The sequence below is a fragment of the Cucurbita moschata genome, unplaced genomic scaffold, assembly GCF_002738365.1.
Source record: "Cucurbita moschata cultivar Rifu unplaced genomic scaffold, Cmos_1.0 Cmo_Scf00012, whole genome shotgun sequence".
NCBI classification, from domain to species: Eukaryota; Viridiplantae; Streptophyta; class Magnoliopsida; order Cucurbitales; family Cucurbitaceae; genus Cucurbita; species Cucurbita moschata.
The window spans coordinates 1,443,185-1,466,328 of record NW_019268528.1 but is presented as its reverse complement, the minus strand read 5'-3'; the positions used below and the strand labels follow the sequence as shown (position 1 = coordinate 1,466,328).

Here is a 23,144-nt window from a genome sequence, read left to right as displayed (position 1 = left end):
AAAAAAAAAAAAAAAAAAAAAAAAAAAAAAAAAAAAAAAAAAAAAAAAAGCCCTACAAATAATTTAAATTTCTTTTTAATGTTCCCTGAGAGCCAACAAATTCTCAACACTTGTTTGGATGCAGGTTTAGGGTACACTCGAGTAATCCTCATTTCGTACAATTCCCACTTTTTTAAAAAGAAAAAAGAAAAGATTTTGAAGAATATTTAAAGGAAAAAAATGTTTATATATTATTTGTGTTTTTTGCGATTTAGTCCTCCATTTTTTAGCTTTTGTCAATTTTTTCCCTTTAGACGACTTTTGGCTGCATATTAAGAGAGGTACAGTGTCAGCTATCCACCACCCCTAAACCCTGTAGCTTAAATAAGCTACCCTGTGATATATATGTGTAGATACAGTGAGGGTGAACATTGCGAGACGATTGTCTGGAGTGTTTTTTTATTTATTTTTTAATCACAAATTTGACTCGAAAACACTATACTCATTAAATTACTAAAATATAACTATAACTTTATATTAAAGGATTTCTCCTCTTACTGACTAAAATAGTCGTTATTTTGATTAAAATATATAATACTTTAAAAACTAATTAAATTTTCAAAAAAAAAAAACTATTCAGTAAAAAGACATTATTGCCCCTACACAAAGAAAGAGTTTAAGGGTATATGGGTCACTTTTGGTATAAATTTCCAAAATTATGGCTTGTAGCAATTTTATGGGAATAAAAAAAGTTAAATTAGAAGATAATATCCAAAATTAAATTAATTGGATCTAAGTTTGTTGGAGTTATAATTTGAAAATAATAATAATAATAATTTGTAAAATTAAAGAAAAATGGCATTTTTAAAAATAGTTATATAAGACAGTTTTTATCAACCTTTTTCCCTCCTATTTTTAAATTAAAAAAAAAATAGTTTTAACTTTCTAACTCTTTATTCTTATTTTTCCATTACATAAAATTGGTTTAATAAAATAAAGAGTTTTTTTTTTCATTTACTACGAAATTAACTCATCGTTAACATAGATAGCTCGTGATTTGATTGATTGTTTAAAATTTGAATTCATTTTTCAACCGAGACAAATCTTCAGTTCACTTCAACTTAAACACGTGAATTTTCTGGTCTAAATTTGAACTTATAGGATCTCGACTAGAACAAGGTACTGTTTCCGGTAACACGAAGAAAATTTTGGTTGGCATTTTCTATGCCAAAATAAAAAGAGAGGAAAATAAAGGTAAGGTTTTATATAAGAATATTCATTGAAAAGCAAAAGAAAAAAAAAAGGATTTTTTTAAAATAATAAATTAGAGATAAAATAGAAAAGATTTTGAAGATGGAAACATGTGTGGTGCTTGGGAGTTAGGGCACATTGATGGCAACAAAACACTTCCACCACATGCCTTTCTAATTTGTCCCAATATATTAATTTTCAAATCAAAGTTTTATTTATTTATTAAAAAAAAAAAAAAAAAAACAAGATAGATAAAGAAGTACATCATAGGAAATGTGAAATGTACTATGTTTTTATTATTTAAGATATTTCTACCCCGTGTCTCGAGCCCAAACCCAATAAAATTCAGGACCTAATTCAACCCTCTATTTTCAGGTCGGGTTCGATTGAATTATGGATTGTTTTTTTTAATTATTTAATAAAAATTTACTTATGTACCTACCTGTTATATTAATAACTAAAATTTTATAAATTTTAAATATGAAATATTCACAAAATCACAACTCGTCATTGACACATCATATATAAATATCAAGGATTCTTAATGTTCATAATAATTTTAAGAGTAGGGTAGAGCATAGTTAGGTTACGTTAGACTGTAACCCTATTTTTGAATTGATCACGACACAACCCAACCTTTACAGTTTAGGTTGGGTAATCTGAATTGGTTAGATTCTCGAGTCATTTGAACGCTCTAGAGAATTTTTGACGAATATGTTTTATTTAGTAGAAAGTTGACATCGATAAAAATTAAGAAGCATGCATCCATGCCATTTTCAATATTAATGCCAATGTCATTGCTTACATCTAGTTAATACCACACAAATAATTGTCAATATTAATAAGAATTTTAAATATGCACGAAATTCTAATTTCATAGAAAACGCTTTAAATTATATTCTCGATCAAACTCTAAAAAACGATATAATGTTTGTATAACAGTTGAATTCGAAAGGAACGAGTTGTCCACTCAACCGTTTGAGAAATGGTTAGATATATGCTTTAATCATGTCATTGGTAATGGTTTAAGGAGTCTGAGAGACCTTCGGTGTTGAGCGATAAGTCTATATTTCCTATACGTTTAAGGTAGCATAGCTTGTGAAAAGGTTCGGTGAATTTCTCGAACAAACCTGGTTCTACGTACTTTTCACACGTCATGTAGTTTAACAATAAACCGACATTCAGTATTGTTTTTTTTTTCTCGAGGATACAAATTTATTATTAAACAGAATTTGGAGAGAGAAGATGTCGCGAAACATCCTAATGCTCGGTCTGCTCGACAGGTGTAGTGAGGTAAACGAAGCTCGAGATCTCATTAGTGGAAGCCTTGTCTCAATAACATGATTTTTAGAGTGAATTAAATAGTAAATGATTTTTTTTATATAAAAAAAAATACGAATATAATGTTGGACTGGTCACGATTGGGCCTCGGCCCAATTAGTTTTTATTGGGCCTAGTGAATTTTGGCTTAATGTGTTTTATGGTATATTTCGCACAAAAGAAATTTATCAACAATTATTTTAGAATGATTAATATATTTCATAATTAACATTAAATAATACATCTTACATCAATTTTTTTTAATGTATTATAAAACTTTTAAATAAAATAATGAAATATTCCTTTAAATATACAAATTTACGGTCAAATACAAGTTGATTAAAATATTTTTCATTTAAAAATTATTTCATTGCATCAATCGACTCGCACAAAAGCGGTAATCTTTATCTGCATCAATCAGCTCGCACAAAGACTTCTAAATCAATTCCGAGCCTTTTCTTCCACCTCTCCTTATAATCGAAACTCGTTCAAACATGACTTCAAGAGAATTATCAAAATAGAAGTTCGATTATTTCTTTTTCTATTTCTTCTCGATAAGAAAATTCAGTCAATTCCTTAAGAGCTACTTTATATATATATATATATATATATATATATATATAGACAGACGAATTTAATCGATAATACACCTATTTTAATTTAAAATATAAATTATCTATTGAAATTAGTGAGTTGCTAAATATTTTCGTGACTATTAGTTGGGTGTTCATATGACATGATAACAACCTGACCGGTGATTACTTAACTCAAACCATAAAAGTTGGGTTAAGTTGTAAATATATATTCAGAATTAAATGATGGTAAAATATAAATATTTTATAAATTAATATTTGAAAAACTAACTGGTTGTTTAGTTTAAAAAAAAAAAATTAACAACGGAACCAATAAACAACCTAAACGACAATCCAAAAGAAAATTATAGTTGGGTTGGTTAGGTTCATTATGGGTTGTTTGGGTTAAAAAAAATTAACAACCCGATAAGGATCTTAAAAAATGACTCGTCCCGACCCAACTTGATCCACGAACACTCTGCTGGAAATAAAAGGCATTTTTTAATTATTTACATGATAATGTAGAAAAAAAAACTATATATTACAAATCAAGAAAGTAAAATTATCAAAAGAAAAATTAAAAAAATAAAAATAAAAGGCATTTTTTTTCCACACAGAAAAAAAAATAATAATAAAAAAACAAAAAAAGAAAGGTTATGTGTTTCAGTCCTTCCTCCAAGCGTATAACGACAGAGAGAATCCGCCATTGATTCCGCTCGACCTCGACGACGACGAACACGAGCTCCTCCCGCCGTCACTGCTACTCTCCTCCGCCCACTGCAACACACTCGAGCTTGAACCCGCCGGCGACAACGCCGGAAACGCTGCTGGCGGCGTCGACCCATTCCCGGCCGCCGCCGCTGCCGACGACAAGCTCCGCTTCATCAATTTCCCCTCGGCTCCAATGTACTCCGGCCAAACCCCGCCTTCTCCGATTTGAAAAACAAAAACTCCGGGGCCGCTACCGCCTTCACTTTTGACCCAATTGAAGACATCCCAAAAGAAATCAACGGCATTGCCGGCGATAAAAAACCTAATGTACAACAAATTAGCAAAATCAAGAAATCAATTAATGAAATCCGCCATGGAATTTGATTTCCACAATAACCCACCTCTCATTCCCTCTAAATTTCCACGCCAGCCGCTTCACGGCGAGCTTAACCTCCCCATCGACGGCAACTTTCAGAACACCGCGGCAGAGCTCCACCGCGATTTCCCTTAGCGACCCCAAGAATTCAGCCCTCGAAACATAGCGATTTCGCCGTTCAAACACATGTTCCCGACGGGACAGGAGCGTGGACTCCTCCGGCAGGACGACAGACTTAACCCGCCGGGAAAATTCGTCGGCGAGGTCGCCGAGGAAGAATTGGAGCTTCCCATTACAAGAAATGGCGAGGTAGAATGAAGAAATGGGTTGAGCGGAATTGGGGGTGTATTTGGCTGTAGAGAAATCCCAATGGAGCTTGAGCTTGTGGGAGTTATGGAGGGAGATGGATTTGGAGGTGGGAGAGAAGAGGGAGAAAGAGGAAGGGGAGAGAGAGAGAGAGGTGGAGAGAGAGGCGGAGAGAGAGGCGGAGGGAGAGGAGTGGAGAGACAGAGAGTGGGAGGAGAGAGAGAGAGACCATGTGAGGGTGAGGAGAGTGGGGGAATTGAAGAGATTGGTTTGGTAAATGCAGCTGATTATGGAGAGCGGCGGCGGAATTGGATCATTGGAGAGTGTGGAGGAGACGGCGGAGTGGCTGAAGCAAGATGGAAGCATTGCTTCAAAGCGGAGAGAGAGGCAGAGAGAGAGAATTTGAGCTCTCCCAATGGGTTTGGACAACTCTCTTTTTCCTATTAAAAGGGAGAGAGAGAGAGACATATGGAGACAATGGGAGTAAATGTTTTCTTTTAAACCGTTCATAAATTTGTTTGTTAATATTTTTTAAATTTGTATCTAAAATAAAAATAATTAATATATATATTAAACATAATTATCGATTAACTTAATTATTTTTAAAATTTATTTATGGGTTTACATTTTTTTTTAATAATTTATTTTAATTTTAATTTATGGTTTAATAAATATATTATTTGAAATTTTCATTATAATGGAAAAAAATAAGTGGGATTGAGTTGTATTTTGTTTGATTATAAATTATTAATCACATGACATGTCAATCAATCAAGAGTCTTAGTTTTATTTAATTTATTCTTTATTATTACTAAGTAATTTTGGTTAATTAATTACAATTTTCTTGCCTGAATTTCAATCTTAACATATTTACCATTTTTTTTTTAAATTCCTTCTCCTTAAAAAAAAAATTAAATTAAATGAAGTAAATTTGATTTTAAATAAAATTGAAATAAATAATTTTCTTGCTGAGGAGTGTAAATAAAATATTGGGTATATGTTTCCAAGTACATTTAGCAGATATTGTCTGTTTTGGCTCGTTAGTATTGTCATTAACCTCACAGTTTAAAAAGCGTTTGTTAGGGAGATGTTTCCACAAATGTTTTGTTCCGCTCTCTACCGGATGTGGGATCTCACAATCCACCCATTTTGGAGGCCAACTATCTCGCTGGCACACTGCCTGGTGTCAGGCTATGATATCATTTTTAACCACCCAAGCCCACTGTTAATAGATATTGTTCACTTTGGCCTGTTACGTATCACCATCAGTTTCACTGTTTTAAAATGCGTCTGTTAGGGAAAAGTTTCCACACTCATATAAGAAATGCTTTGTTCCCCTCCTAACAGACGAGGTCTTACAATCCACCTCCCTTAGGAGCCAGCGTCCTTACTAGCACATCACCTGGTGTCTAGCTATGATATCATTTGTAACAACCTAAGCTCACCGCTAGTAGATGTTGTTCGCTTTGATCTGTTACTTATCTTCGCCTCACAATTTTAAAAGGTTTCTAATAGTGAAATGTTCATTCCCCTCTCTAACAAACGCACGATCCGACACCTATACCTTGGATGAACAAATTAAACTTACACTAAAAAATTAGTTCATTAAGGATTTTGTCTATTTAGTCCCCGAAACTTTCAAAATTACAAATTTAATCCTGAACTTATGAAATTTTTAAAAATTCAGAGATCTACTAGACACAAAATTAGAAGCTCACTAACATATTAGACATAAAACCGAGAATTAGTAACCTAGAAACAGGCACAAAATTTAACGTTTAGAGACTAAACGACTCGATCGTAGTTTGAGATGAATAAACTTACGTATTGAACTCAAGTTTAGATACAAAACCCGACATTTAGAGGCCGAACTTTTTTAGTTTTTTAATGAGAAAAAGAAAGGGAAGGGGTAAAATGATTAGAGAAATAGGGTTTGAAATGTGTTGGATTCCTTGATTTGCGCCTTTCAATCACCCAATCTCACCTATAAAAAATACTTAGCTGTTTTGCACTTCCAACTTTATATTATTATCATTATTATTATTATTTTTTTAATAAAAAAAAATGGCATTGCTTTCCTTTAGCCAACTCAAAAGGGGTTGGAGAAAACTATGATTTGTTTTATTTTATTTTATTGAATTTGTGGTTTATTCTGGATAGGTCACCCCGGTTCGGGTCTAGAAGCAGTGATAATTGTCCCATGAAGACTTGCTTTCGCTACGGCTCCGGTGGGTTCCCTTAACCAAGCCACTGCCTATGAGTCGTCGGTTCATTCTTCAACAGGCACGTAGTCAGAGTCCTGGTCTCCTCCCACTGCTTGAAAGCTTACAGTTTCATGTTCCATTTCACCCCCCGATGGGGGTTCTTTTCACCCTTCCTTCACGGTACTACTTCACTATCGGTCACCCAGGAATATCTAGCCTTGCAAGGTGGTCCTTGCTGATTCACACGGGATTCCATGTGCCCCATGCTACTCGGGTCAGAGCGTAAGCTAGTGATACTAGACTCTCGCCATCTAGGGTCGTTTAAACTTTTAAAATTATAAATTTAATTCTTTATGTTTTTTAAATTTATAGATTTACTCGACACAAAATTAAAATTTTAAAATTTATTGGACAATTTTTTTTTTTTTTAATTTTAAATATGATCTTACAAAATTTACTGTGAATGTTGGAAGTTTGGAAATATTTAGATTTGGAATGAATTAATTTTAGTATTTTATTTGAAGTTTTTTTTTTTTCTCATGAAATATTTCATTTTGACGTAATTAAAAATAATTACACTCCGGAGTTATTGGGATAAACATATAATTGAAAAACGACTTTGATTCTAATTTGTATCATTAATAAGGTTGGTTTCATTACATTTGACATCTTTAGCGATGTGCATGCAATGTTTTCATTGACACGACACGTGAATCCAACAACTATTATATTGACATCTGTCTTGTTTACCTCTCGTCCTGTACGAATATTCAAAATTTTAAAATAAAAAGACTTAAATACTATTTTAACAAAATTTTCATTTTCATCCCTATACTTCGTAAATTTAACATTTTAGTTCCTTTATTTTTCATTTTATATCTAATTAAAATAAATTCACATTAAAGGGATTTCCATTATAAATAAAATTAGGTCGAAATTCTACGAGTAGAGATGAAAATGGTAAGTTTTTAAAAATTAGGACTAAAATAAATATTTTAAAAATGACGAACAAAATAATAATAATAAAAAATAAATAAATATGTGGTTGTGATAAAGGTATGGATATATGGTAGTATTTATTATTATTATATGAAACATTATTACATAAATTACCTCTTAGGTTATAAATTCCTAAAAACTTTTGAAATTATTAAAATTAATCGTTACCATTTTGAGATTTTTATCAAATAAATGATTATAATCTCAATAATTAAAAAATAGTATAGGCTAAATTTCATAAAATTAAAATGAGACAGCTACTATGTCATTAATAAAATAAATAAAACTAGATCTAATTCATTTGATTTGAGGTAGTAAAGCTGTCCTCGAGCGATTTTCATGTGACGAAGTTTTTAAAAGTTTAAAAATATTTTTTAAACAAAGTATAATAAAATAAGTAAAACAAGATCTAGTTTAGGCGTATTTTTTTTCATAAGTTTTTGAACTTTAAAAAAAAAAATTAAAGATATTAATGAAACTAACGGAATAAGGGTGTTTTTAATGAAATTTAAAGTTTAAAGGGTATTTTTGAAACAAAATACCGGCGGTTTCATCTAAAACTAATGGTAAGGATATTTTTCAAACGAAATGTTAGCGGGTTCATCTAAAACTAACGGTAAGGGTATTTTTGAAACAAAGTACTAACACTTTCATCCAAAACTAATAGTAAGGGTATTTTTCGAAACAAAATACTAGTGGACTCATCCAAAACTAACTGAACAAAATACTAACAGGCTCATCCAAAGCTAACGGTAAAACAAAATACTAGCGGATTCATCCAAAACTAACTGTAAGAGTATTTTTTGAACAAAATACTAACATACTCATCCAAAACTAGCGGTATGGATTTTTTTAAACAAAATACTAGCAGTTTCATCCATAACTATCGATAAAGGTATTTTTGAAACAAAATACTACCAGTTTCATCCAAACTAATAAAGATATTTTAACAAAATACCTGCCGGCTCATCCAAAACTAACTATAAGGGTATTTTTCAAACAAAATACGAGCAGTTTCATCTAAAATTAATGGTAGAATATTTTTGAAACAAAGTACGGTTAATCCAAAACTAACCGTAAAGATATTTTAACAAAATACCTGCCGGCTCATCCAAAACTAACTATAAGGGTATTTTTGAAACAAAATACGAGCAGTTTCATCTAAAATCAACGGTAGAATATTTTTGAAACAAAATACGGTTAATCCAAAACTAAGCATAAAGATATGAAACAAAATACTAGCAGCTTCATTCAAAATTAACGGTAAAGATATTTTTGAAATAAAATAGTAGCGGTTTCATATAAAAGTTGAATTTAGCTATAAAATGAATAAAAGTAGATAGGAGCTGATTGGTGTCCTCCAAGGTTTTGATGTGAGAATTTATATAAAAGATTTATGATGTGACCATGAAGAATGAAATGGGCCAAATGGCAGATGCATTCAAATTCTTGAATTTCTCTATGTACCCTTAAACTAGCAGTCAAAAGAAGCTCTGTAAAGGGTCTGCTTCAGATCATCAAATCACACCACCACTTGAAACTGACTAAACACTCTACTTTCTCTTCATTTTCTTTTTCTTTTTTGTGGGTAATGAACAGCAATCATTTTGTTGGAAACAAACAAAAGAGGTACCTTATATTATGAGGGATGGTGGACCAGATCATCATACCTCAATTCTGTGCCTTTCCACACCCCAAATCACAAAACCAAGCATATGATTGACGCATCAATCCCGGACTCATCAATTTCCCCATTATCTGCATCTGATTCAGATTCATTTTTTCGCTTATAGGACGATCTTCGACCTGTTCAATACATGATTCAATGGGTTTTCGTAAGTAAACGATCCGATGAATCAAACCAGCCCAAACGAAACTATTTCGATTTCGGAACTAAACTAAATCGAACTGACTTACAACTTGTGTCGAAAAGAAACGACTTTGGTGATGAACAAAATAACTTATTGTGAGATCCCCACTTGGAGAGGAGTATGAAACATTCTTTATAAGGATGTCGAAACCTCTCCTTAGCAGACACGTTTTAAAGCCGTGAAGCTGACAGTGATGCGTTATGGGCTGAAAGGGATAATATCTGTTAGTGGTGGGTTTGGGCTGTTACACATGGTAACAGAGCTAGATACCAAACGGTGTGCCAACGAGGTCGCTGGACCCCCAAGGGGGTGGATTGTAAGACCCTACATTGGTTGGAGAGGACAATATCTACTAGCGATGAGCTAGGACACTTGCTGGTGCACATGAAACCCATCCTATTCATGGAAAAAAAAAAACAGAGATCACAAAATTCAGTCATTTCATGGCCATATTGAGGCATTCGTTTCAGAGACAAGTGTTCACCATCAATATCAATATTGGAGTTAGACACTTTCAACATCTTTTGTGTCATTATGAAATGACAGCAATTCCCAGCTTTATGTAATTTTCTACACCTCCTTTCTTTTCCCTTTTTCTTTTTTCTGGGGGGGGCTACATAAAGCTAGTTCCTTCAAACAATATCTTAAATACATTTATAAATCCAACATCTACTGCATTACACGTAGCTTTAAATATAGCATTCGGTTTTAACAGTCCAAGTCCACCTCTAATAGATATTATTTTTTTGGGCTTTTATTTTTGGACTTCCCCTTAAGATTTTTAAAACACGTTTGTTAGGGAGAGGTTTCCACACCCTTATAAAGAATGTCCCGTTCCTCTCTCCAATCGATATGGGATCTCATGGGATTGGATAAACAAAAAATGGAGTATATATTCCAAATTTCTATTCTATAATTTATTTTGAAGTAACAAATGTCAGCGGCAATAGTTATAGATGTTACTTTCCATTTTATGGAAGTAGAACAAAAGGGGGGATGTCCCTTTTAAGACTTGCGAAATATCCCCCTTTTCCTTAGCAGGGGGAAAGTAAAAGCCGACCAAGAGCAAGAAATCACAAAAAAGGAGAGACATACCTTCCGCCCTTTCATGTCAGCAATTTCACCTCAGTTTCCATCTTTGTCAATCCAAGCATCTTCACCACTGGCCTGCTATGGAAGTGACATGAAATCAATTACATATTAGGACTTTCCCTTTAAAATGTTTTACTCATTACAATGCCACGATTCCGTTACTTTTCCGGGCAATGGTATCATGGTTGGAATCACGTCCACTCGCTTGTCTGTCATCAGCCATTTCTTCATCTCCACCGGCGGTTGTGGTAGATGGCAAGACAGAGGCCAGGGTGCTGTGAGCAAGTTGGCAGCGAGTTAAAATGGAGAATTGAAATTATCAAACAACAGTCCTTCCCATATGTCAAGAGTCCATTAAGAAGGGGCTAGAGAAAGCTTGAACAGTCTATGGTGATGAATGTGCAATTTTAATCCATGATATAACTTTAAACGCTATGGCATTAGGCTCCAAAGGACCATTGTGTCAAGCTTGCAATAAGAAAAGTAACAGATCTAACTCATGCAGCATTGTCTCAAAAGTTATGGCAGCAGATAAAATAGAAACAGTAAATTTTAATTGTAAGTGGTCACATTTGCACTTTTCTTAACGGACTTTTGCGATTGTGCGGCACTCACTCCCAACACTGAGTGAGTCAAGCCAATTTGGGATCGCGTCGCCTACAGCCGGGCGAAGAAGGTTTTAGAAAACGGGGACAGAGAGATTTTTGAAAGAGAGCTTAAAAGCAAGGTTGAAAGAAACGTTATATGACTACGAGGAAAAGGCAACACAACGGCTTAAATAGCATATAACTTATCGGGTAGGGAGAATTTGACAACTAGTCGCATCCCCTTATAGTACATTTTGAGGCGATTCAAGTCCAGCAAGCCTAGACGTGATTTTGCCAAACGGTCATACAAAATCTAGGTGGGAGGAGTTGAGACTGGTCGCATCCTCCTACAGTACATTCGGAGGCATTTCAGGTCTACCAGACGTAGACATGATTTTGCCGAAACATCATATACTTAGAAAATACAATACGGAAGCTATACATCATGAAAGCAGTGAAGGAAAGCAATAAAGTGATACAAGACAAGGGTTTTGACATGCAACGGGCATGCGGCCATAGACAACACCCTCAAACAAGCACCATCGTGACACTGAGAAAAAAAAAAAAAAAGAATTAAGTGAAGATACATCAGTTTCATAACTGTGATGGACGGGTTTTCAGGTAGAATAGCTGTTTGATGGCTGACAGTTTCCTTAAATAAGATGGAAAATAATGGACATGAAAGATCAAATGGATCATATAATACTCGAAGTACTACCCACAAGTTTTACTTATATTGAGCCTGCAAATCTAATGTTCTTCATCGAACTAGATCATCAAAATCCAGAAAATGAAAGCTAAAGAGAGTAGTACACATAGGGGGAAGAACAAATTAACACTCCTTGCAGACCAATACAAAGAAAGCAAAGAAATAAAATGCTTACAGCAATCAAATCTCAATTTTAACTAGTACATTTTGGGCCTATGTTTTGATTAGTGCTTTAGGATGAATCTTCTTCCTCTAATCATAGCAAACTAAATCTTTCAAGTATTCAAATACTGTTAATTGACTTAACTTTGTATGTTTCTAGTGAAGTATATTTTGAAGTATTGATATACCAATCTATACATATTCTAAAAAAAACATGTCCCAACATGATTGTGTCCTGCTTTCTCAGAACTTGACGGGTGATGTATCCATGTCGTTACCATGTTCTGTGTTCGTGTTCGTGTTCGTGTTCGTGTTCGTTCTTCTTAGATAATCAAAATCACTACTAAAGGGTTATGAAAACAAATTCTAAGAGAGATATATGGAGGAAAATGAGTAAAATAGCAAATGAATGAATGTCTAACCTTATAAATTCTTAGTAGAAATTCATTCTTCTAAGTGCTCTCTGCTTGTGTGGAGTCTCTACTGCAGGCGTTTCCATCAATTGGTGGCAGTTAACCCTGTCATGTAACCAGAGGAAGGGCGAGCGTTATGAAGTATGAGTGTACAACATATTGGGAAAGCAAAGACATGCAATTAATTTCTGAGAGAAACTGCCTGAAAACAAAAATGAGAGAACAGAATTCGATATATGATGGAAATTTTGAATGATCCATCCACATTAGAAGGTTATAAATATAATTGATGAAAGCTTGTTGTTCATTATATATGTCTACAATCAGATGATCCGTCATGGAACTTGGACTAATGGATGGTATGTAACTGGCATAAGTTTAAGAGGCAACTTGGAGATGGCGAGGCTTAAACTCGAAAAGCTTCGTCAAAGAGCAAACTTGATAATGGATAAGAGGTGTGTCGTTCAATTTGGACAAAAACACAAACAACCAAAAAGTTCTGTAAGGCAAATGAGGAAGTCCAGACCCCGAGAGAATAGCGACTCGACATAGTAAAAAAAAAGACGAAAAAAGAAAGATGGGTGACAGTGCTATGATGCTATATCAGCATTGTAGTATTGACATGTTATGTAAGGACCGGGCTGACTCGATGGCTCCAAAAAGATGGGTATATTTTTTGCGAAATAAAACAAACGGGAATTTAAAACATACCATACATTATATTTACATTATATCAAAATAAAGTTTATACATAAATATTTAAAACACAACATAAAATCAATTGAATGGAGCAGTTTGTGTTCATCCTAGCAAACAATTCTCAGTCTCCTTTAAAACTAGGGATGAATATCTGAGTTATTGCTTCAAGTGCAGAAACACTCCAGCTCTCAGCATGCCTTGCTATCTGATAGGATGAGAAATGGAAAGCAATCAAATATTTGAATGCCATATAACAAAAAAGAAACTATCTAAGAAACATCATCGTTATCGTTTTTCCAGAAAGATTCAGATTGTGTTCAAGAAATTATGAGCAAACAAACACAATCTCTAAAAATAGAAAACTAAAAATGAATGGTTATCCAACTAGACCTTAGTTTTTAGTTGGTAGTTGAAAAAGAAAGGAGCAAATTAGAAAATGTGTTTCAGCACAAAACTTGTGAGATCCCACGTTGGTTGGAGGGGGGAACGAAACATTATTTATAAGGGTGTAGAAACCTTTCCCTAGCAGACGTATTATAAAAACAAGCCCAAAAGGAAAAACCCGAAGAGGACAATATCTGCTAGCTGTGGGCTTGGGCTGCTACAAATGGTATCAAAGCAAGACACCGGGCAGTGTGCTAGCGAGGATGCTGAGCCCCGAAGGAGGTGAACATGAGTGGTGTGCCAGCGAGGACGTTGAGCCCCAAAGGGGCATAGATTGCGAGATCCCACATCGATTGGAGAGGGGAATAAGTGCAGAGAGCACACTGGACCCTAAACAGGGGTGGATTGTGAGATCTCACATCGGTTGGAGAGGAGAATGAAACATTCTTTATAAGGGTGTGGAAACCTCTCCCTAACAAACGCATTTTAAAAACCTTAAGGGGAGCCTGAAAGGGAAAACCAAAGAAAACAATATCTGCTAGCGGTGGGCTTGGGTGGTTACAAAACTTGAAATAAATTTTTTAGAAACTTGAAAATATGCTTTTTCTAAAACCATCTTAAGAACATAGCGGAGAGGATTACTGATTCTCACTTTCAACTCTTCATCAAGTTCATAGAGAGTACTTCCATCAATAGAAATGAGTGGCCTCCAAGGAAGTTTCAGGTATGTCCTGCAAGCCAATAATAAATATTGGGAATTTCTACTAATGTGGGAGATCTTAAATAACTCGGGCAACGTCCAGAATTTGAAAAGCAAATGATGAAAAAGATTGAAAATACCAACAGAAAGAACCAATGCAATTCCAACTACAGGGCATATTAGTCCTTGTGATTTGGGTTACATTCAACCCAATTTAGTCTCTGTAGATATCAATATTCTTTTGGAATTAACACAAGGAAAAGCCTCAAAGTCAGAAATGAAAGGATCCCAACACTCCAAAGCCTCAAGCAATTCAAAATAATTGGCTACCTACCTTAGTTTCCAGGCTGCCAGCACAAATTCAACTCCAGATTTGTTACCCTGTAATCATGTAGATCATGAAAATCAGCAAAAGTCTTCTAAGGAATTTCGAAGGAGGTGGATTGTGAGATCCCACATCAGTTGGGGAAAAGAACGAAGTATTCTTTATAAGGTTGTAAAAACCTCTCTCTAACAGACACGTTTTAAAAACCTTGAGAGGAAGCCCAAAAGGAAAAGTCAAAAAAGGAGAATATCTGATAGCGGTGGGCTTGGGATGTTACATTGGACGTGCAGTAGACAAAGATCAATTTTCCAAGAACAGTTTATTTGGTGTTTATCTGTCTCATATTAAGAATGATCTGCTGATATTTTAAAACTATAAAATAAAATATTACACTCTTCGGGAAAACCAAACGTTTTACTCACTCGTCCCGTTCTTAGCTGCCATATACATCCCCTAGATTTACCAAAAGTTCAATAAAATTTTGCCCCCAAGAAAGCATAAAAGCAGCAGGTTGAAAGTTAAAAGATTTGTGCGCAAAAGGCCAACTCATTGATCTACGGAAGAAGAAGGATTCAATCACGAGAACAAATTACCTTATCGATCGTTTGTAACTGGATTGAGGGACAGTCAAAAAAGGGAACAAGTAACTTTAGATTCCGTGAATACAGCTCCTTACCTATAGGGTTAAAAATCCATAAAGCAGCTTTAAGGTTTGAAAAGATTGCTAAATTGAAGTATTCAATCATAAGTCAAATGTGTTTATAAATTACATTTCATTTCTTGGCAGAATCAGAAACAATGCATGCCTTCTAATTTGAGTTTATGTAATCTTCGGTATTTGGTAACAATAAGGTTGAAAATAGGATTGTCATTGTGAGATCTCACATTAATTGGAGAGGGGAACGAGTGTCAGCGAAGATGCTGGGCCCCAAAGGGGGAGGATTGTGAGATCCCACAACGGTTGGAGAGGGGAACGAATTATTCTTTATAAGGTGTGGAAACCTTTTTCTAGCAGGCGCGTTTTAAAAACCTTGTGGGAAAAACTGAAAGAGAAAGTCCAAAGGGGACAATATTTGCTAGCGGTGAGCTTGAGTTGTTACAAATGGTATTAGAGTCAGACACCGAGCGGTGTGCCAGCGAGGACGCTGAGCCTCGAGGGGGGTGGATTGTGAGAGCCCACATCGATTGGAGAGGCGAACGAGTGTCAGTGAGGACGCTGGGCCCCGAAGGGGGGTGGATTGTGAGATCTCACGTCGGTTGGAGAGGGGAATGAAACATTATTTATAAAGGTGTGGAAACCTCTCCCTAGTAGACGTGTTTTAAAAACCTTTATGGAAAAATTGAAAGGAAAAGTCCAAAGAAGACAATATCTATTAACAATGGAGGACTACACATTTAGTTACTAAAAGTTTCTGTGATTATTATTACCTCGAAACCTGATGGTTGGATCTTCAAAGAGACAATCATCAGCATAAATGGCAGAAGTGAATATCCCTGTTTTCAGTATAAGCCCATCATAAAATACACTTACAAAGCTTCATTGCTGGTTTAATGCAGCAGTTACACACAGCAACAATTCAAAGTATATATATATATGATAAGCAATCAAGCTTTCATTCATAGAGATAAAAGAACGCACAAGGCATACAAAAAAGAAATCCAGACCAACAAAACGAGGGAGACTCCAAAAAAACTACAAAAAAAAAAAAAAAGGACTCTAATTTGACGAAATCAAACTAAGGTCGTAATTACAAAAAGACCTAGTGACCGAACCCCACGAGAAGGCATTGTATCGCACCACCTCCCAAACCTCATCACACGACCTCCCCACCTCTCTGAAAATCCTATTGTTCCTCTCGAGCCAAGCTCTACATAGTATTGCAAAGAAGCTAGTTCGCCACAAAAAATTGCGCCTCACCCGAAAAGGTTAACTCGAGCACCTCCCAATCCTCATCACACGACCACCCCACCTCTCTCAAAATCCTATTGTACCTCTCGAGCCAAGCACCACATAGTATTGCAAAGAAGCTAGTTTGCCACAAAAAATTGCCCCTCCCAAAAAGGTGAACTCGAGCACCTCCCAATCCTCATCACACGATCTCCCCACCTCTCTCAAAATCCTATTGTACCTTTCAATCCAAGCTCCACATAGTATTGCAAAGAAGCTAGTTTGCCACAAAAAATTGCCCCTCTCCCAAAAAGGTGAACTCGAGCACCTCCCAATCCTCATCACACGATCTCCCCACCTCTCTAACAATCCTATTGTTCCTCTCAAGCCAAGCTCTACATAGTATTGCAAAGAAGCTAGTTCGCACGAAAGGAATTGCCCTTCTCCCAAAATGGTGAACTCGAGCACCTCCTCAATAAGGGTCATCTAATTTGCAGCCTTACCACCTCAATGTATAAATTGTAAGCAAGAAATTGCATAGAATTTATTATACCAATAGCATGAACAGATGGCAATGAGCAGAAGATTTCATAATTCTAGTGCAGGTATAAGCACAATGACAAAGCATGATAGAGGAAAATATATGAATATACCAGTAACAAAGTAAGCATTCTCATAATCTGATTTCAGGATATTTAGAACATCATCGATGCCTGCAACTACAAATTCCTCTCCCTGATTGTCCCCAACTCCATCAACTCTGCAACACAGACACGAACCAGAATCGAATTCATATCTCTCCCTCGCATGTTCAAGAAAACTATTTATGCAACTACAAAGCGAGCGTGGATTTCAAGAACGAAATTACCTCTTACTGATCGGAGACGAGAAAAGCCTAAGAAGCTCTGTGACTCCACTCACAGCGATTTTCACAATCGCAGATGCCTCTTTCTTCCGGCTACTATTGGAATTCTCCGGCGAGCTTGAGAAGCATCGTATGGCGGTTACCATCTACCAAACGAATGGTTCAAAATGAATCGAAGAGAATTAGGAACAGAAATGGACGGCGAGATGAAATGAAACCACCGGCTAGAAGATGCAAACCTTGGGGGATAGAGATGGGGGAAGCGGTGGGCAGTAACAGATTCCGGTCATTGTTCTCTCGGAGACAGTGCCTCCGGCGACGCTCAGCTCCTCTCCGATTTCGTCCAGCCAGTCCCGCGAAAGTTGCCATGTCACGCGCCACGTATAAGGGATTTAATTTTATTTTATTTTTTGTCGTTATTTTAAAACTCATAAATAACTTGGATGGTAAATTTATTTCTCAAAGCATTTCCTCAAATTATAACTTTGATATTTATACGAATATAATTTAAATTTAGTTAATATAGTTTAACAACTTTATATAATATTTTCTTAAACTATTTATAACAACCTAATTCCATCGTTAGCAAATATTGTCCGTTTTGGCCCATTACATATAGTCATTAGTCTCACGGTTTTAAAACTCGTATACTAGAGACATGTTTCCACACCCTCATAAGGAATACTTGATTCCTCTCTCAAACCGATGTGGGATCTCACAATCCACTCCATTTGCGGACCAATGTCCTCACCGACACACTATCCGGTGTCTGGCTCTGATACTATTTGTAACAGCTCAAACCTACCACTAGCCGATATTTTCAGCTTTGACCCGTTACATATTGTTGTCAATCTCACAATTTTAAAACGCATCTACTAGAGAGAAGTTTTCACGTCCTTAAAAAATATTTTGTTTCTCTCCCAAAGACGCAGGAAGTCTCATCAATGCTTCTAATGGCCCATCATTTCAATTCTTTAGAAAGTGTCAAACTAAAAGCTTTTATATATATATATAAGTGTCAAACTAAAAGCTTTTATTTATATATATATATATATATATATATATAAAAATAAATGTTTGGGAATCGAGTTCTCTTATTTATAATCATTTACAAAATACAGAAATATAGTAGATTACAAATAATATAGAAATAACAATAAAAAGAAAGAATAATATATGAATACAATAATTTGTCTTTAATCAAAGGGCAAATATGATAAATATGATAAGCCGTAATGTAAGACAAATATCTAGATAGTTGTTTTATAATGAACGGTCAACTATCCTTAACAATATATATATATATTATTATCTACTTATTTATTTATTTATTTATTTATTATTATTATTATTATATGTGAATTTGGAATTATTAATAAGAATAATTGAAATAATAATAATAATAATAAAAGCTGAAATTGGTGTAATAATATGTTCTTAGTAATAATTTGAATTATAGAATATTTTCCTAATTCTTATTTGGATTTATTTTTTATTTTTTAATTTGAATCCATTATACTAAAATATTATTAAATTATAAAAAATAAAAAAAATAAAATTATATATATGACGTCACAAAAAATAATTTATATAAAATATTCCAAAGTAGGGTCCACATAAAAATATAGAAGGCACGAAGGGTACAAAAGTAAAAGGAGTAGCTAACAAGCATAATCTTTTACATTCAAGGACATATGCCCTTTACATTTCAAACTAATGAAAATCAAATTAGCTTCAAATATAAGCAAAAGTTGATATTGGAAGACATATGACCCAAAAATGTCGGACACTTGGACCAAAATAACCCTCGGAAGGAAAGCCGGTCGAATTTGAAGAATTTATCTGTTCAAACTAATAATTATTTAATATTCGAATCATCCTCAAGCAAGATTGATCATGTCAGACTATACTAGAAACTTAATTATAACTTTCATATTTTATTACCATAATTAGCCACTATATAATCATAAAGTAAATAAAAATCTTAAAATATATTAATGAAATAACATCGACCCAAAATTTGTAATCATGTGAAAATAAATGAAATCCGTTTTTTTTTTTTTTTTGTTAGTTCATATTGCATGATTGAGGTGTCTTAGTTCATATCATAATGATTCGAACGGATATTGTTACAAGATGTTAGGTCATGTGCATGAAAGTAACGATGGTTTATGGGTAACGTTACGAGATGCATAAATACGACGAGCTTTTCTCGAAAGATGAACGTTTGGGTATTACAACGGTTAGAAGATGATCACTTGAAAATACTTATATAAATTACGGACAAACCGCACGTGATCGCCACGTCTTTCAAAAGATCTCACTCTTTTTTCCACCTCTTTCCCCTACTTTCTCTTAGACACGTGTTTTCACTCGCCAATCCTTGGATTCTTAACTCGTGTGGATAATAAAGCTCGTCTTATCGGTGAGTGTTGTTCACGCGCTTGCCGGCTCGAAAAGGAATATTTTTGTGTCACTCTCCCTATGTAAAGCCAAAATATTTCTATTTCTTTTTTTTTTTATATATATATAACACTTATTTTTCCATTTTTTATTTTAATGTTAAAATATAGTTTATAAGCTCGTCCCCTCTAATTTAGTTTAAAAAAAAAACTATTTTATTCTCTTAAATTTTAAGAAATTATCATTAAATTAAAAAATAAAGGATTAAACTTATTAATTCGGATTAAGCATATCATTTATTCAAATTTTAGTTTTAATATGAGTAAATAATGCATATTTATTTATTAGATTTAAAGTTTAATTTTAATATATAATTTATTTTTAATAGTGGTTGAATAATAGATAATTAAAAAATATCGATTCAAATTAATTTCATGAAAACTCGTAAATCAACTTAACTAATAAAATAAGGTATAAATGTAACCGTCAAGTCCACCGTTTGTCAGAAGATTTTGACTGTTTTAGTCGGCTACCTATTACATATATTCATCACCCTCACTATTTTAAAACTCCGATCAATGTTGGATCTTACAATAAAATTTTCATTTGGTTGAATTCAACTCAACTCAGATAAATTGTAAATAAACTCTAATGATACGAATTACGTTAACATGAAAAGTTTATGCCAATCCGAGTATAGCTCAATGGATAACTTCATTCAATTCCATCTAAAAATCGATAATTTTATAAATTGTATATTTGCTTTTATACTCTCAATAAATTTTATATTTAATCGTTTAAATTTTGTTTATCAAATTGGTAAGATAATAATGGTAATATGTATTTTTTTTTAATTATATTTTAGTTTTTTTATTTTCAATAAAATCTATACTTAGTTATTTATTATTTTTTTTTAAAGTTGGTAAAATAATAATGATAATTTTCATTAAAGGAAAACAGCTTGGATGCATCACGAGTTACACTATTATTTATTTATTTATTTATTATTATTTTCAGTCCATCTTCAGTACACGACATAAAAACATAAAACAAAAGCTTTATAAAAAATTATTCGGAACTTTCTAGAGGTCACCCAACATATAAAGTTGCTCGAGATAAATCGTGCTTAATATTACCGTTTTTATAAAAAAGAATGTGCACTTTATTGATATAAGTAGTAACATAAAATTACGTTAAATATTTTTTAGCTATTCTATCCTTAATATTGCTCCAATTAGAACATGATTTCGATTCATTGTGAGATCTCATATTGATTGAAGAGAGGAATGAAACATTTCTCGTAAAGGTATAGAAACCTCGCCCTAGTGAACGCGTTTTAAAATCATGAGGTTAACGACGACATGTAACGGTCTAAAGTAGACAATATTTACTAGCGGTTGATTTAGATTGTCACGTTCGTTCATTTATCCCTCATTAGTACGAGATTTTAATGATTTTTCTCCCAATTTTTTTTAAAAAAAATTATTTTAAGATAAGATTTGAGAAGATGGTGGAAGGTTTTGCAACCTTGAATGTCTCTTTCATTGTAAAAATAAAAAATAAAAAATAAATAAATAATTAAAATTAAATAAAAATGGTCTCTTCATATCTCATGTGGATACGTCAGCTAAAAGGAAGGCTTTAAGAGAGAGAGAAAAAAAACAGCCCATGAGAGAGAAGCTACTTTCTTTTGCTTTTTTATCTCCCACAGTGAACAGTAGTTTTCTTTTATTTTTATTTATTTTTATTTATTTTTACTTTTTTATTTTTTTTCTTTCCTCTTCCTCGGACCGACATTGTCGATTGGTTTTCTCACGGTCCTTATCCGAGTTTTGGTTCTCTTAAATTTTTCTTATTAATTCTTTCCAAGAAATACCTTTTTTCTCGACACCGTAAAAGTAAGGTTTGAAATATTAAGACAGTGTACGATAGTCCTTTTTTATTTATCTTTATTATTTTTTCAATTTATTAAATAAAATATACTTAATAATATATATATATATATATATAAAAGTTTGCCATATTTTGTGAAAAAACGCTTTAGAAACAATTAATAAATTTACAGTTTTATTATATAACTTTATTTTTAATGAATTTAAAATAATTTTAATCTCTACAGAGTTTCTTCAAAGCTATTAAAATTGATTTTAATTTATTAAAATTAAAATAAAAAAAAAACATTTTTTTATCCTCTTTAATGAGTGAAAACAGCTGTAGTAAATAAACTTTAAAATATTAATTATATTACAAGTAATTTAAAATTTTGATTTTGAATAATAAAAAAATAAAAAATTGTTTTTTTTTGTTATTAGATTTTAAAAAAAATTAAATATATTTTTTTTATGAGAAAGTAAAGAATATTTTTTTATAAATACTTTAAAAAATATTTATTTCTCGTGGTTGGGTTAAAATAAGTCCTTCAAAATCTGTAACAGCTCAAGTTTATCGAGATATTGTCCGTGTTAACTTGTTACATATTGCCGTTAGTCTGTGTTAAAATGATTCTACCAATTTTCACACCATTATAAATAATAATTTGTTCTCTTCTCCGACCAATATGGGATTTCACAATCTACTCTTTTTGGGGACCAGCGTGTCATCCTAATTGACACATATCTGATTTTCATTCAACCGATAACAATCCAAATCCATTGCTAGTAGATATGGTTAGCTTTTGCTCGTTACGTATCACCGTCAATCTCACGATTTTAAAACGCATTTGTTAACGAGAGATTTCCACACTTTTGTAAAAAAATATTTTGCTTTCCTCTTCACCTGAGGTGAGATCTCACAATATTTTGAAAAACTTTTAAAAATGTACTACAAAACAAAACTCACCGTTATATATTTATTTCAATTCGACCACATGAGGGTGGTGGTTCGAACACTTGGCCTACACGACATGTGCATAATCCGTTAATCGGTCTATCCTAGGTGAATAAACCCTATAATTCCTTTACATAACCCATTATCTAAAATCCCGATTTCTTCGATCTCGTCCAATATAACAAGTTCCATCACCTCTTTTTAAGCTCTAAAATAAACGTCATACAATAGAAATCGTTCATACCATAGGATAAAATGGTCATTTTGAAAAATTTAAGTAAGTGAAAGGATTATAATAAAAAATTTAAAACTATTAAGAGTAAATTAAGGGACTAAGAACAAAAAAACAAAATTTATTGATAGAATATTGAGTACTTTTTTGGTGCTAAAGTGAGACCATGGTAGTATTTACCGTTAAATTTAACCCCATTTGTACTGGGTTGATTCCTTGTTCATCTTTTTGGCGCTTTTTTTTTTTTTTTTTTTTTTTTTTTTTTTTTTT

At 33.3% G+C, this 23,144-nt stretch overlaps 2 protein-coding genes and 1 long non-coding RNA gene across 3 annotated transcripts; all 3 read right to left on the bottom strand.

Moving 5' to 3' along the window:
• Positions 1–3,709: 3,709 nt before the first annotated feature.
• Positions 3,710–4,965, bottom strand: LOC111450543. Its single transcript, XM_023090733.1, has 2 exons — positions 4,235–4,965; positions 3,710–4,155 (listed from the first exon to the last, which is right to left on the bottom strand). Exons 1-2 carry the CDS (start codon positions 4,879–4,881, stop codon positions 3,786–3,788), a joined length of 1,017 nt encoding a protein of 338 aa, XP_022946501.1. The 5' UTR covers positions 4,882–4,965; the 3' UTR covers positions 3,710–3,785.
• A 4,165-nt stretch (positions 4,966–9,130) lies between these two features.
• Positions 9,131–11,339, bottom strand: LOC111450861. Its single transcript, XR_002711883.1, has 4 exons — positions 11,274–11,339; positions 10,844–10,956; positions 10,685–10,756; positions 9,131–9,524 (listed from the first exon to the last, which is right to left on the bottom strand). It is a non-coding gene; the product is annotated as an uncharacterized LOC111450861 (long non-coding RNA).
• A 1,912-nt stretch (positions 11,340–13,251) lies between these two features.
• Positions 13,252–17,774, bottom strand: LOC111450860. Its single transcript, XM_023091158.1, has 8 exons — positions 17,653–17,774; positions 17,417–17,559; positions 17,202–17,308; positions 16,089–16,154; positions 15,254–15,336; positions 14,670–14,716; positions 14,288–14,366; positions 13,252–13,456 (listed from the first exon to the last, which is right to left on the bottom strand). The coding sequence occupies exons 1-8, from the start codon at positions 17,701–17,703 to the stop codon at positions 13,373–13,375; spliced, it is 660 nt and encodes a 219-aa protein (XP_022946926.1). The 5' UTR covers positions 17,704–17,774; the 3' UTR covers positions 13,252–13,372.
• Between the last annotated feature and the right edge of the window lie 5,370 nt (positions 17,775–23,144).

Excerpts from the sequence above, each read along its gene's own strand:
- LOC111450543 (XM_023090733.1), bottom strand. The coding sequence starts at position 4,881 with ATGCTTCCATCTTGCTTCAGCCACTCCGCCGTCTCCTCCACACTCTCC. Across the intron at positions 4,156-4,234 it reads AAATTTAGAGGGAATGAGAG|GTTTTTTATCGCCGGCAATG; the intron begins GTGGGTTATTGT and ends GTTGTACATTAG.
- LOC111450860 (XM_023091158.1), bottom strand. The coding sequence starts at position 17,703 with ATGACCGGAATCTGTTACTGCCCACCGCTTCCCCCATCTCTATCCCCC. Across the intron at positions 16,155-17,201 it reads GAATGCTTACTTTGTTACTG|GGATATTCACTTCTGCCATT; the intron begins GTATATTCATAT and ends TACTGAAAACAG. Across the intron at positions 13,457-14,287 it reads AACTTGATGAAGAGTTGAAA|ATAGCAAGGCATGCTGAGAG; the intron begins GTGAGAATCAGT and ends TCATCCTATCAG.